General features: G+C 41.2%; 1 protein-coding gene across 2 annotated transcripts in view; it reads left to right on the forward strand.

Annotated features, from left to right (window-relative positions):
• Window positions 1–24: 24 nt before the first annotated feature.
• CILK1 (ciliogenesis associated kinase 1) overlaps window positions 25–15260 on the forward strand; it is a 38411-nt gene continuing 23175 nt past the window's right edge. For both annotated transcript variants that reach the window (XM_010337162.3, XM_010337161.3), the window contains exons 1-4: window positions 25–125; window positions 3197–3251; window positions 8361–8482; window positions 9452–9531. In XM_010337162.3, coding sequence (XP_010335464.1) covers window positions 25–125; window positions 3197–3251; window positions 8361–8482; window positions 9452–9531 — 358 coding nt within the window. The remainder of the gene's footprint in view (window positions 126–3196; window positions 3252–8360; window positions 8483–9451; window positions 9532–15260) is intronic.

Here is a 15260-nt window from a genome sequence, read left to right on the forward strand (position 1 = left end):
GTGTCTGGCCTGAGCAGGCACACCATGAATAGATACACAACAATCAGGCAGCTCGGGGATGGAACCTACGGTTCCGTCCTGCTGGGAAGAAGCATTGAGTCTGGGGAGCTGATTGCTATTAAAAAGTAAGTTTGATCCTTCACTCTGTGATAATTTTAACTGGACCCTCACCATTCCCCATCTTTGAAACAGTTCTAAAGGGGAGCAGGTGGGATGCCTGGAGAAGAACCTTAGATAATAATTTCTGTGGGTTAGGTGATTATTGACTCTGCAGTACCCATGTTAGAGGTCTTAAAAACATTTCCACTTTAAATTTACTACTTTGCACATAGCACTAGTACTTGTTATCAAAGTATTTTCTCATATTGTGTGGTAGGAACAAGCAGGTTAATAAACATCATTTTACATGAGAAGAAACTGAAACTCTAATAAATTAAGTGACTTAGTTTGGGTCATTTACATGCGTGTGGTGGTCTGGTGACTGCTGTCTTGTTCCTCCTGCCCCACCTGCCCTTTACAACCTGAGTCAGACACATTGTGTTCGTTACCTGTTGCTGTTTAACAATTTGCTCCAAGATTTAGTTGTTTAAAACAACACACATTTATTATCTCACAGTTCCAGCAGTCTGGGCACAGCTGAGCTAAGTTCTCTGCCTCAGTATCTCTCATGAGGCTGTTGTCAAAGTATTGGCTCAGACTGGGGAAGAATCCAATTCTGAGCTCATTGATCTATGGGTTTTTGGACTGAGGGCTTCAGTTCCCTGCTGGCTGTTGGCAGGAGGCTGCCCTCAGTTCCTTGCCATGTGGGCTTCTAAAGACCAGCTTACAACATGGCAATTTGCTTCAAGACATGGGAGTCAAGAAGGCAATGAGAGACTTGTACTGAGATGAAAGTTGTATCTTGCTTTTGTAAATTAATCACAGAAGTGACATTCCTGTCCAATTGCTGTATTCTATTGGTTAGAAGCAGGTCACTGAAGGAGAGGGGGTTCTAAAAGGTTCTGGGTAGCAGGAGATGGGAGTCTCTGGGAACCACATTGGAGACTGTCACACCCGTCTCTATCCAGTTGCCTTCTCAGCATCTCTATTTGAATGCCCTGCAGATATTTCAAACTCACCATGCCCAAAACTACATTCTGACTCAGCATATTATCTCACTCTCATCCCAAATTTGTTTCTTCTTCAGTATTCCCTATTTCGATAAATGGCACTATCCCCTCAAAACCTGGGAGTTCTCCTGCCTTCCTTCTCGCTTCTTCCTCACCTTTAGTCACCTAGTCCTGTCAATTCTACATAATGGTTATGTGATCCACCTACTTCTGTATATTCCCACTGCTAACCTCCATTCAACCCATGACCCTTTACCACCTCCACCACTAGGTCCTCTGTAGGGCTCCTGGCTTTTTTTCCCTTATTCATATCAGACCAGAGGGATTATTTTAAACATACAAATTTAATCCTCTAAAACCACTTGACCAAATGTTCATTGTGTTCCCTGAACATATGCAACTGTAGTGCACAGCTCTATGCCCACACTGGCACCCCACCCCAAGTGTACTTGGGAGACTTTCAACCAAGATGTGTTCTGTCCAGCTCTTTAAAAAGTCCCTAGCAGGACTGAGCCATTTGCCAACCCTGGTACTGGCTTGCTCATATACCCCTTATTGGGTTCCCTACCTCTCTTTTCTGAGTCTCCTGCTCCTTGCACTGGCTTCCTGGAATCAGCTCCCAAATAAACTACCTGCACCCAAGTTCTTGCCCAGGCTCTGCTTTTGGAGGAATCCTTACTAAAACAGCTTCCAATGTCTTCTTGTCAGTTTTAAGATGAAGCCCCAAATGTTTAATGTGACCTACCAATTGCTGCATCATTTGGCCAAGCCACTGCCCCTGGCAGGTTCACTTTTATAGGCTCTTTTCCTTTCTTCACAGCACTTGGTACAGAAAATTATTGTTGACCTTCTGGCCATGATGTCAGTTTCATGAGGGATGTCTTTCTCATCATTGCCTTGCCAGTGGCTGACAAAGCACCTGCTGTACCACATAGCAGGGGCTAAATCATATTTGGGGCATGAATAAAGAATTTGATCACTCTACCAGGAGACAGTGGGATAAGGACAGAGGAAGCTGGAGAGATGGGCAGTTTGTTACTGGCCAGCAGTGAGACCTCGGGAAAGTCGCGTGCCTTCTCTGTTTCTCAGTTTCCTGAGCTGTCCTTATCTGTTTCACAGGGCTGCTGTAAGACAAATGAGACAATGTGATTGAAATTCACTGAAAAGTATAACCTTGAAACTTGGATTTCTGATTAACTAATGGTGTTTTCTTTCTCTCCATTCAGGCTCTAGACCGGGGTTGGCAAACTTTCTCTATGAAGGGCCAGGCTGGAAATATTTTAGGCTTCACAGGCCATATGGTCTCTTGCAACTACTCAGTTCTGCTGTTGTAGTTTGAAAGCAGCCACAGGCAGTATATAAATGAATGAGTATGGTTGTGTTCCAATAAAACTTCATTTATAGGAACTGGAATTTGAATTTCACAAAATTTTCACATCATGAAATATTATTCTTCTTTTGACTCATCAAACCCCAATTTAAAAAGGTGAATGCCATTCTTAGCTCATGGGCTGTATAGAAACAAATTGAGGGGAGGTTTTGGCCCTTGGGTCATAGTTTGCTAACTCCTGCACTAGAAGGTCTAGAGCTCTGCTGTCTAATATGATAGCAAGTAACCATATGTGGCATTTAAATTTAATTAAAATTAAAACTGAGTTACCACATTGCACTAGCCACATGCCAAGTGCTCGGTAACCACCTGTGTCTAGTGGCTACCATCCTGGACAGCGCAGAACAGTTTCACCAATATAGAAAGTTCTACTGGCCAGCTCTGGTCTAGACAGAAGAAGCCTGAGCAATTTCCTTCCAGGGCAAGGTTAGCTAGTTAGTATAGAGCAAGACAGCAGTCCAGGCCCCTTTGAACTGCACCACACCACTGCTACTGGCAAAGTTTGTGACTTAGGATTGATGATCGCACTGCTGTTTGAAAATAAATCTTGGTTTGGGATAGCATAATATTTGGTAGAAATTTAAACCCACTTTAAGTATGTTAATTAGGTTCAGAATGAAAGCAGTTTTTTCTAAAAGCAAAGTTTATCCTATTGCTGAGAATTAAGTGTGCTGTTTGTTTCTTTCTTCTCTTCTAGAATGAAAAGAAAGTTTTATTCCTGGGAGGAATGCATGAACCTTCGGGAGGTTAAGGTATTTATTAATATGCCAAGGAACAATTCATATATGGATGATGAAAATAGCTTTGTACATGCTTAGATTTATAGTTGATACAGTCATTTCATTTTAATTTTTTCACTAATGCTGGAAAGGGAGGCAAATGATAACATTATAGCTGAAGCAGAAGATTATGATGTAATTGCATATACTGTTATTAGAAAGCTTTAATCTTTAATGGATCTCTTACATCAATATATTTCAGTATAAAGAAGTTGAATGTGTTGATTTTGTGAATTATTTTGCCTGATTATTTTCGATTATTAACATAAAGGAAAATCTATTTGTTGAGTATTTTTCCGAGACATAATTGCAGTACTTACTTCTGTTTCTTGCTCTAATAATTTGCACTCTACTTTCCATGAGGAAATTCATTGATTAAGGTACACCTGTGTCAAGCATTGTGGAGCACAGATCTTTACTCGTATTCAGCCTTCTGACTGGATTCACTCTTCCCTCCCTTTCCCTCTGCCTCTTCTTCTACTGATTTTGTTCCAATTTTTCTCTCTGTCAGAGTAGATTGACCGCGTTGAGTTTTACATCCACTTCTTTGTCCAGTGGAGTGGTGCTTCATCTAATTTTAGTCCTCTTGCCCAGCCCTGTTTGAAATACCTAATAGAATATTGGAAAACACACTTTCTTTGCCTCCAAAGGAGTCCTGTACATGAAAATAGGGATCAGCAAACGTTTTCTGTAAAGGGCCAGATAGTCAGTCTTTTCTGCTTCTAGGACCAAAAGGTCACATTGAGGATGTTATATAGGTACATGTGTAACAAGAGCAAAAACAAATTTCCATAAAATTTTTATAAGATATAAAATGTAACAATAATTTAGTATAATTTTCTGTATTACAGGTTTTTCAATGAGAAGAATGATATTCTTTTTGAGGGGACATAATATTTAACTTAATTGGAGTTCAAAGTTAGTATTCCCTATCATCAAAGTTAATGTTTCCTATCATCACTAAATCAACACATTCAACTTCTTTATATTGAAATATTTGATATAAGAGATCCATTATACAGCTGTACCTTGATCAATGAATTGCAACCATTCATTTATTAAAATACTATTTTTTATCTTTTTTGGGCCAAGTGCAGTGGCTCACACCTGTGATCCCAGCACTTTGGGAAGCTCAGGCGGGTGGCTCACTTGAGGTCAGGAGTTCGAGACCAGCTTGGCCAACATGGTGAAACCTCATTTCTACTACAAATACAAAAATTAGCTGGGTGTTATGGTGGGCACCTGTAATCCCAACTACTCAGGAAGCTGAGGCAGGAGAATTGCTTGCACCCGGAAGATAGAGGTTGCAGTGAGCTGAGATTGCACCATTGCACTCCAGCCTCGAGGACAGAATGAGACTCAGTCTCAAAAAAAAACAAAAACCACAAAAATATTCTTAGCTCATGGACCATATGAAAACAGGTGGTGGGCTGGATTTCACCCATGGGACATAGTTTGCCAACCTGTGGTCTAGAGAATAAAAGTTGAAGATGATTCAAAAACATCAGATATAAAAGAAAATCAGGGATAAAAAAAAAACCAAAGATAATCTAAGGACATTTTCTCTGTGACATGAAGTTCTGAGAAGTATCCATGGTTTGGATGTTAAACCTTTATTTTTCTATACAGCGAATTGTGTATTAGTTCTAATGCCAAAGAGACTGCTCATATGCACAGTTTTAAAAAACTGTGGACACATAGCATCTTAGGAAGCAAGTGACTGCCTCAGCAAGATCGTTGAAGAAACTGCTCTTCTAGCTGATGACCACCAGACAACTCCCACTCTTTTTTCTTGCCTGCACAGATGCCAGATCGGCTGCCAGCTGGGATCCCCCCCATCCCCACACCCCCGCGCTTGTTGAGCCTCACACAGACTTCCCAGCACTGGGCCACAGCCCTGAACACAGAGGGAAGGGATGGCAGAAGCGGGTGGAAAGTGGGCACCTTACAAGATTCCTCATCCCTTCCTCCTTGCTGAGGTCCTTCTTTCGTGCCTGCTGACTCAGAAGGGGAAGGAAAAGGAAGGTCACTGAAGGCCTCTTGTCACTACCATTTCCTGTGTCCTGTCAGCTACTTCATTCCAGCAGCAAAGGGAACTAAAGGGAAATCCTGAGTACTCACTATGCCTCTGTTCCTTCTTCATTTCTTTTCTCCTCATTGCCGCCTGCCTGTATAGTTCCATGTCTGCCTGTGAAGACCCTGCGGACTTCAGGGAGATTCTGCACCTTCTGGCCACTGCAGGGAGGGGAATCCCTGCTCTCGTGATGTCATGGGGGGAATGGCACCTGGTGCTATTTTTCTTAGAAGCATAGTCTTACATGGCACTATGCGGTTCTAGACACCATCTTGAAACCATAGGCTGCCTGTATCTTGCCTACCGTGTTCCTTTGCTGCTTTGGTTTTTTTAACCATATTAATTTTTAATGTCTGTAGATTCTTGCTCCAACAATTTCCCCCTCCTTCCCATATCTTTAAACTTTTTTCCCTGATTCGTTCCTTCTATTTAGTCTATAAGTGTGCTCACCATTCTCTCTAACCCAAAACATTCCCAAGCCCCTCTCCCCTGGAGTTTCCAACTCTTTCCTTTTCTTCTTTTACCTTCCAAACTTCTTTCTTCAGTGCAGCTTTCCCACACACCATTTACTTTTCAACCTCATCGAATCAGGCAACTCCCTCTGTAACCCTACTTAAGGCCACAGATTCACCAGAAGAACTCAGCAGATATATACCTGGCATCCAAACGGTTTGCCTCCACTCACTTCTCCAGCCAAAGTCTTCCAGATGAGTCTCCCTCAGGACTAAACTGGGGTGATTCTCATCTCTCATCCCTCAGACACAGTCCTCCACTCAGTTTCCATGCCTTACCTGCAGTGGGCTTCCCTCCCGTTTTGCCAGCTCCCTCCTAGCAAGCTTGTCCGGGTGTCACTCTTCCTTTAAGTCACATCCCAGTGATGCTCCCACTGACCACTCAGGGTTTGCTGATTACTCCATGACACATCTCTGATGGTACTTGTTTCTGTCATTCCCTTGACACTTAATGTGATCTTCCTTATTTTATTACATGTATTTTGTATCGATGTCCTAACTTTCCAATTAAGTTGTTTGCCTTTTAAGAGCAAGCATGGCATCTTAAGCCCCAGGATACCCTGGGGACCCAGTACATTGTTGTTTTAATAGTTTGAAACTGTTGATTAGTCCCCATTTGGACTGTTGACCTGGCTTCATTTGCTACTTCTGCTTCTCCACTCTGACACAACTGACCTGCCTCTCTCTCTTTTTTGGAATCCTTCCCTGAGCCAAGATAAGATGTCTCTTCCCGGAAATACATCTTCATAAAGCCAGTTACATGAAGTCCCCCACATATAATTAATTCCTTTTATACTAAACTAATACGAACTTTAACTTGCTCATGAGCCTCATCTAGAAACAAGAATTGTGAGCCACTGTAGAGTTGGGCCAGTAATTCATAGCTCCAAACATACTTCAGGCTAAGAGCTGGAGGCATCCCACTCCTTGCCTAGAATTCTCTCCCAGAAAAGTTTTAAAAACAACTTCATTTTCCTCTGAATGAATTTTCTTCAAGGCTGCTCATCCACTAGCTACCTTAGCCATTGCTTGTGATGCATTTTAAGCAAACAGGCATAAAAGATAGCTGCGATCACTGAGAGTTTAGTGAATACTTACAAATTAAGCAATGTTTATATTTGTTACTTGTGGAGAACCAGGAATCCAACCCAACTAAAGGGAGTAATCAGCCCTTTTGGTCCATACTAGAAGGATCTGGCCAAAACAGTTGGCCAAAACAGCTGAGGATTCCCTGCCAGAGAAGTATCTTGGCAGGAACTGTTCTTCTGGGGAGGAAGCTCCAATGAGTCTTATTTTGCTCTCTTTCACTGACCATATTTCCTCTCTCTTAGCAGCTGCTTCAAGTAACTGATCATATTACACATTACCAAGCTCTGAACCCTCCTGGGTATTTTATCACTGAGTGTTCTTCTAGATGAGGATATTCATTTTAACACTTTCCTCTTCACATGTTTTCTTTGTTTTATAGAAAGAATGTTCTTCTTAATGAAATTAAAAGATAACAACTTAATATTGGACTCCCATCTTTATGTATGAGAAAGGGCTATTTTAATTAAAGGACTCATCTCACTGGCCAAAGTGACACTTGGAGGCTTCCATGAAGGGAACAGTCAATCAGATTCTGATGATCTAAACCAACAGTTTTGGATGTGTCTACTGTACAAGAAGGGATGCTGCCCATTCATACAAAAGTGGTTTGTTCACTATTGACAAAACTAACGATGCAGACAGAAAACAGTGTGCACATGGCTACACTCAAATGTATGCACGTGTTCCAGCAGGAGGACAAGTACGCATGCGTGAAGACGACTAATCGGAAGGCTACGCACCGTTTCGGAGCCACCCTCTCATTCCTCATCCACTGCCTGAGTTTTTGCCTTTGTTGTTCTTGGAAGCAGAGGGATTTCTCTCGTCTTACTTCAAGGTCCTTCCAGTAAGGTGTCCATTGGTCCTCTAACTCAAACTCACATTGTAAGAAGGAGCACTCTACGCCTCACGGACACCCGAGTCAGACAAAAGTCAAGAGAAGCAGGCCATCCGCCCTTTGTCTTTTTGAACAATTTCCTATTCAGAGTGTCGGCAGACTGTTAGCTGGTGATCTCAGCCCAACACAGCTGCATTCTCCAGTGCTGGAAAAATCTAAGCTTCTTTTATTGGTTCCCCTCTGGCTACTTCCACAGCCTGAATTCCATCATCTGGAGGGGGTGGACCCGAAATAGCCCTGGTACATTGCCTGGTGCTGGGGGCAGCCAGAAATACCAGTTACTGGTCAAATACACACCTTCTAGTCAGTTCATCAAAGTAGTTTTCCTATGTAAAGTTACTATCTATTTCAGAGATATACTGTTTATTAAATTGTCAATAAAACAATTTATGACATTTCTGTGGTTCTAAAATTAGATGTTTCTTCTCGATTATGTAGGATTACTTTTCTTTTCAACAACCGATTATCTCTAGTTTTATTTTTTTGTTTTGTTTTTCTTCCCTGCCTTTTAGTCTTTAAAGAAGCTCAACCATGCCAATGTAGTCAAATTAAAAGAAGTTATCAGGGAAAACGATCATCTTTATTTTATCTTCGAGTACATGAAGGAGAATCTTTACCAGCTCATTAAAGAAAGGTACAGTTTGGTCATCATTATCTTGTTATAGAAATAAATAGGCAAAGCAGATGTGTTTTCTTTCTGCTTTTGTGTTTTCTTTCTCTATCGCTCTTCTTTTCTTATTGCATTCTTCTGATTCTTTCTCCAGTCATTTAACATTCACGCTACTGGGCTTTAATGTTGAAAGCTGCCAGTTAGGAGTGCGGCCCACCCATATTTCTACTTTGGGGGCTTTCTGATAGCTCCAGGGAAGCTGTTCTCAAAGCAGTCATTTTCTTGTTTTAAAGAGTTATTCATCCAAAGAAGCTCAGATTTAATAGACATTGCCGTTTCCCATTCCCACTAGGACATATGGGCAGAGCAACTAGAAGTCAGAGGTAGACACAGCTTCATGGATTTTGAGAGCTCTGTTGAGAAGTCCTGGGTTTGTTTCAGTTCCTCTCTCGCTGCAGTGTTCAGGTGCTTGCGTGCCGGGAAGAGGAGGCTAATAAGAAATTTACCTGCTACGGTAATTTTGAACTTTAAACGTGAACCATGTGGAGCCTCTTGGGCACATCTTCTTTGTGGCACAATGAATGCCATTCACAGCACCCCTCTAAGTGAGCAAATATCATCTTTATTGACCATAACAGCAGTTTGCTGTGTGCTTTGCCCAGTCAGGAGGAAAATGTTATAAGCCGTTGCGTTGCATAAGGGCTTCATCTGGAAGAACTCAAATTTTCCCCACCAAAATTTTTTAAAGTTTTAGTTTACATCATGGGGAGAGGAGATTTTTTTTTTTTTATGTTTTATATACTATGTTGGAGGAAAAACTTTGTTTTTGGCTTACTATCAAATGTTTAATCTTTTCGTTTTTGTAACACGTGAATATATTTGGTGTTTATAAGGTAGCTTCTCTGTATAAACAAATGGTTGTTTTTCTTTAGTATTTATTATGAAAGGTTCTGGCCTTTGATTTATAACTTTGCTTTCCTTTGCCTCATACAGAAATAAGTTGTTTCCTGAGTCTGCTATAAGGAATATCATGTATCAGATATTACAAGGACTTGCATTTATTCACAAACACGGTAGGTGATTTGGAGTGTTTTGCTTTTAAATAGCAGTGAAATGTTGTCATGAAGTAGAAGTTGTAGCAAATGTTAATATTTTTTAATAGCTGATTCCCCAGAAAAGGTTGAAGAATTGAGAGGCTGATAATGGATTTTAAAATATATTAACTTTTATAACTTGATCTCTGAATTTCCCTCATTACTTATTATGTCTGTATGTTTTTGTTCTGTAGGCTTTAACATTAAGCTTAGAATTATAGATATAAATATGATTCCTGACCATTAACTGGTGTGTTAATGAGAAACCTAAGATTAGAATTCTGAGAAGTTTCATGTATTATGTTGGATCCCCTAACAGTGCTTCACTGTGACTTCTCATTTTTCTAGTGTATTTATTTTTCAACTTCTTTCAAACGAGTTTAAAAGTAGTCTAACAAAATTTATGCAACACAGGAAAATAGAATAAATTAGAAATTAGCAAACTAAACAAAGAGACAAAGGCAAAACAAGGTGTGGATATTGCCAGAGGTGAGGTTAGTCCTCAAAATGCATGCCAGCAAGTTTTTTTGTTTTTTGAGACAGAGTCCTGCTCTGTTGCCAGGCTGGAGTGCAATGGCATGATCTCAGCTCACTGCAACCTCTGCCTCCCGGGTTCAAGTGATTCCCCTGCCTCAGCCTCCCAAGTAGCTGGGACTACAGGTGTGCACCACCATGCACAGCTAATTTTTGTATTTTTAGTAGAGATGGGGTTTCACCATGTTGGCTAGGATGGTCTCAATCTCTTGACCTCATGATCCTCCCCTCCTTGGCCTCCCAAAGTGCTGGAATTATGGGTGTGAGCCATCACACCCAGCCGCCAGCAAGTTTTATTTCAGTAGAAGAAGCTGGCTAAGATTTGATTGTGAGTTCATTGTCAGACCATGCAAAATGTTAAATATGACCCGTTACAACACACGTAGGTTAAGAGCAGACCAGTTGCCCAAGAAGAGCAGAACTATTCTTGATACCAAGACCAGAGAGCAGGTTTTTTCATGGACCCTTCAGTGAGGATGGTATGTAATATGACTTCATAAACAGAGTGACGAGTTTTAGAGGGCAGTTTCATGTCATCTCCCTCAGTGGAGGCCATTAGATCACCTAATCAGATAAAACATTTATTCAGGGGCCAGTCTGATTTGCTCTACAGATGGTCTAGTTAGGCTAGGGAGAAATTTAGAGTATCCAAAGGAATCATGACCGCCTACCATTCTGGAAATCCCCCATCACCGTTGTTCTTAGCTGAGCTTTTGAAAGGTATTAAGTAGCAATGAGTTTGAGGTTATATTCTCCAGCAGCTACCTGGAGTTATTGCTGGTTGTCATTACTAACTAGACACAGACCTAGCTGGGGTTGGATCAATACTTCTTGTGAGCACAGAGCCATCAGATGGACATATCCACAGGTGGGGCCAGAAGTCTTCTCAGGAGGTCATTTGAGGTCATGGAGGTATACAGACAGGTGGGCCAAGCTGATTTTGCATAGGTAGAAATCCATTTACTCTCAGTCCGAGGATATTGTTGCCATTGTACCAACAAATGAATTTTATTACTCAGTGAGGAGACTGGGTTGAAGCCCTTTGATAATACAGCTGGTTTAGATTTTTAAACATTTTTAAAGAGAGAGTCTCAATATGCTGCCCAGGCTGGCCTTGGACTCCTGGGCTCTAATGATCCTCCTGCCTCAGCCTCCTGAGTAGATAGTTTAGATTTGATGTAAATTGGCAGTGAGTAGAAAAGACCTTGTGCTGGAGAAGGTGGCATAGTACATCTGGGATCATTACCAGCCTGTTCTTTACTTCCTAAGTAGCCCCTTATAGTTAGAGACTAAATGACACATAAACAAACCTAGGCTATCTGCAAATCCTAGTCAGCCTCAGGCACATGCTGAGTAATCAGCATGTAATATGCAAGACTGGTCAAATCGTGAACCAGTTCTAGTCAAAAGTTTCTAGTACAGGTTTTCTCTGTTTCCACTGACATTTGTAGAACTGGAACTTTGTCCTTTATTCAAAGAAGTCATAAGAGTGGGAATTTGCAAAACATTAAAAGCTTCTGGCATGGTATCTTAGGGACAAATAGAAACATCACTTACTAGATTAAGAGCTCAGGAAAAAAAATAATGAGAACTCAATGGGATTCTCAAAAGAGATGGCATATTTTCAAATAGAGACCAATCATAATGTCTCAGTTATTCAGACTATTTTCTCAGTACTGGGAACTGAGTGGTGGACTTAAAAGTTAATATTCTTTGGCTTTTTCTTCTTTCTCCTTTTTGTTGCTATTCTTGAGACCCAGATACTTGTTGCCAGAAAGTAGCCTTTTGTCCAGGCCTCTACCTAATCAAATGTGTGGGTGTATATGTATACACACACACAAACACATAGACTACACATATGCACCCCAACACATGTGCATACACATGCAAACATCTATATGTTCATATATTCACATGCATATATACCTACATAGGCATTCATCCTACACACATACACAAATATTCATTTGTAGTACATAACTTAGCATCCATATATTACTGTGTCAAAACAGCCTGTTGGAACTCTGCACTGTGCTTCCCTCCATGCATTAAACACTCGGACCACAAAGTACAAGGGAAGGCTCACTTTATGGCGAAGGTTGGACCTCAGCTTTTATAACCTCAACACCATTGCCATTACCAGAGATTCTTGTTGACACCTTTCCTGAGCAATTAAGTACCCAGTTCTAGTTTGAGCTTAACATTTTATCTGTTAATTATTTCCTTGCCAATTTATCAGGTAGAAAGAATAGGTGATATCTATTCTTTACAAAAAAGAGGAAACTGAGGTTCAGAGAGGCTCAAAAACCTGCCAAAGGTCCCATTGCAATAAAGTGGTTGAATGGAGATTAGTTCAGATAGCCTACGCCTATTTGCCATGCTTAATTAGAAAACCAGTCTGTGCTCAGAGAGAACAAGAGAGTAAGAGGTGAAGAAAATAATAATCATTGTAAGGGGTATAGATACTAATTTCAGTCTCACTCTGTCGTCCAGGCTGAGATGCAGTGGCACAGTCTTGGCTCACTGCAGCCTCCACCTCTCTGGTTCAAGCAATTCTCATGCCTCAGCCACCTGAGTAGCTGGGACTACAGGTGTGTGCCACCATACCCAGCTTATTTTTTGTGTTTTTAGTAGAGATGGGGTTTCACCATGTTGGTGAGCCTGGTCTTGAACTCCTGGTGTCAAGTGATCCACCCATCTTGGCCTCCCAAAGTCCTGAGATTACAGCAGTGAGCCACTGCACTTTGCCCCTATCCCATTTTCACTGGCAGGTGATTTTTAGAAACTGTTTAATGGTTTTTGTATGGTATTGACTTTGGTTAAATGCCCATGTACTTCTATATTCCTCTCCTTCAGCAATGGAAAAAAAGCACTTAAAGCACTTCAAAGATTAGTCATGTGAGTTTCAGGCTCTTCTCTGGTAGCCCGTTCTCACCGTGAGGAGGTATGTTCTGCCTTGGGGGAATAGACTCCTCCGAGAGGGGAAAACAGTGCCGCAGGTTGTTGCTATGGCCATACTTCATGTCACCGAGTATTTTCCTCCCATGGGGAATGAAAACACAGCTCTACTTGGTGCTGATTAAGCAATGCCAAAGCATATGTCCTTTGCAGGAATTAAATAATTAACGTAAATGGTCTGTTTCAACTCTGACTTGACCTTACAAATATCCAGGTCACACTTATCCATGCCAGAAATAGAAATGCATTGGGTAGTCTGGAGGGCAATGTTTTACACCAAGAGATGGTTCTCTGCTTCTGTGTTTCCTCACTGTCTCGCTATGCATGACTTTGAGACAGTACTTTGCCTTTCTATGCATTGCAGTCCCTGTAACCTTCTTGATGAAAACACTGTAGGTTTGAATTCAGTAATATCTGTGAAATTAAAGTTTCCACAGCAGGAAAGTGTGCTATATAAATTCATAGTGTTTATTCTCTGGCTATTTCCATATATTCACATCCGATTCATCAATAACAAAATGTGGTAGAGGGGAGAAAGCCTTCTTTGTGGCTTGATGTTTTCCTTGCCCAGGGGTTATTAATGAAAAAATAAACACACACATTTTCTGCCAGGATGAAAGAAAATCCCTCTGTTATTCAACTGGCATATAGGACTCTGAAATTAAATTGAAGGTCTGTTCCTGTCTCCTGGAAGTCAAACAGTTTTGAACAGGAAGGTTCTTATCATAACAGCACTTGGCTGTTGCATGATATCTGAATGACCCCAGCTAAAAGGGTTTTCATTGTGAATCAGAAGCCCAAAGGAAGAAGTAGGCTTATTGTTATAGGTCACATTGCACACATCAGCAGAACAGGAACCCTGCTACGAATTAGAGTTTTAGTACCACCTCCTCACCGGTGGGGCATGCCAGATGTAATTTTTATTAGCAAAAATGGAGCCGTGTCTGCCTGCCCACTTTAACAGGTTATGGGAGGGTGAAATGAGAGAATGTGTTAATGGTAGTACTGTTAATGACTACTTTTTACAAAGTATTAATGTGCAAGCACTACTCAAAAAGCTTTACAGGCCAGGTGCGGTGGCTCAAACCTGTAATCCCAGCACTTTGGGAAGCTGAGGTGGGCGGATCATCTGAGGTCAGGAGTTCGAGACCAGCCTGACCAACCTGGCAAAACCCCATCTCGAATAAAAATAGTAGCTGGGCCTAATCCCAGCTATTCAGGAGACTGAGGCAGGAGAATCACTTGAACCCAGAAGCCAAAGGTTGCAGTGAGCTGTGAAGATGACACCACTGTACTCTGGCCTGGGTGACAGAGTGAGACTCTGTCTAAAAAAAAAAAAAAAAAAAAAAGCTTTACAAATGCAACACATTTAATCCTGCAGAACAACCTCATTAGGTAGATGCTATTATATCCCCATTTTACAGATAAGAAAACTAAGGCACAGGAAAGATAAGTACTTTCCAGCCAATGAGTAAGTGAGTAACAGAATTATGATTTGAAATCTGGCAACTTGGCTGGTCTGCACACCAGCCCACTATGCGGAATTGCCACTCATAAGGAAATAGTAACGTCATGTTAAAATAGACATGAAAAGTAACTGTACATAACATAAGGGTCTTAAACTTTTAATTACCAGGCATAGATTGCATGTGTATAAAGCCAATAATAGCCCATTGCTATATTTTCTAGTACTTAACAGAGGGCTGGATATCTACAGATATATTCACAAATTTGTTATAAAGGCTTCTACTTGAAGACAGTATAACAAATACAGCATATGTCAACTGACAGATACAGTTTTCATCAGTCATTTTTAGAGTCTGTTTGCAATTAATTTTCTTTCCCAGCCATCTTCTCTCTGCTTGTTCTGAGCCTGAAGTGGGACCTGTAAAAGGAGAAGCTGCTTAAAGGGATATGTGGGGAATTGGAATCTTCCTCCCCCTCATTTCATTAGTGTAGAAGGAGGATTAAAGAAGTGTTAGCAATGAGGGAGAGGATAAAGCTTGGCCCATAGGAGGGGTGGCCAGTATTACAGGAGCATGACTAGGATGGAAGCAGAGAACGCAGTCTGGAGTGTGAGCATGATACTTGTGTATGAGAACAAATTGATGATAGGATGAACTGAGCAGAGAGAAGACATGAGTTCGTTGTGATTGGGTGTTCTAGATGATGCCAGAGGGAGTTGCCCTAGTGGGTAGGGGTTGCAGGACAGAGGC

Source organism: Saimiri boliviensis, chromosome 4 (genome assembly GCF_048565385.1).
Source record: "Saimiri boliviensis isolate mSaiBol1 chromosome 4, mSaiBol1.pri, whole genome shotgun sequence".
Lineage (NCBI taxonomy): Eukaryota > Metazoa > Chordata > Mammalia > Primates > Cebidae > Saimiri > Saimiri boliviensis.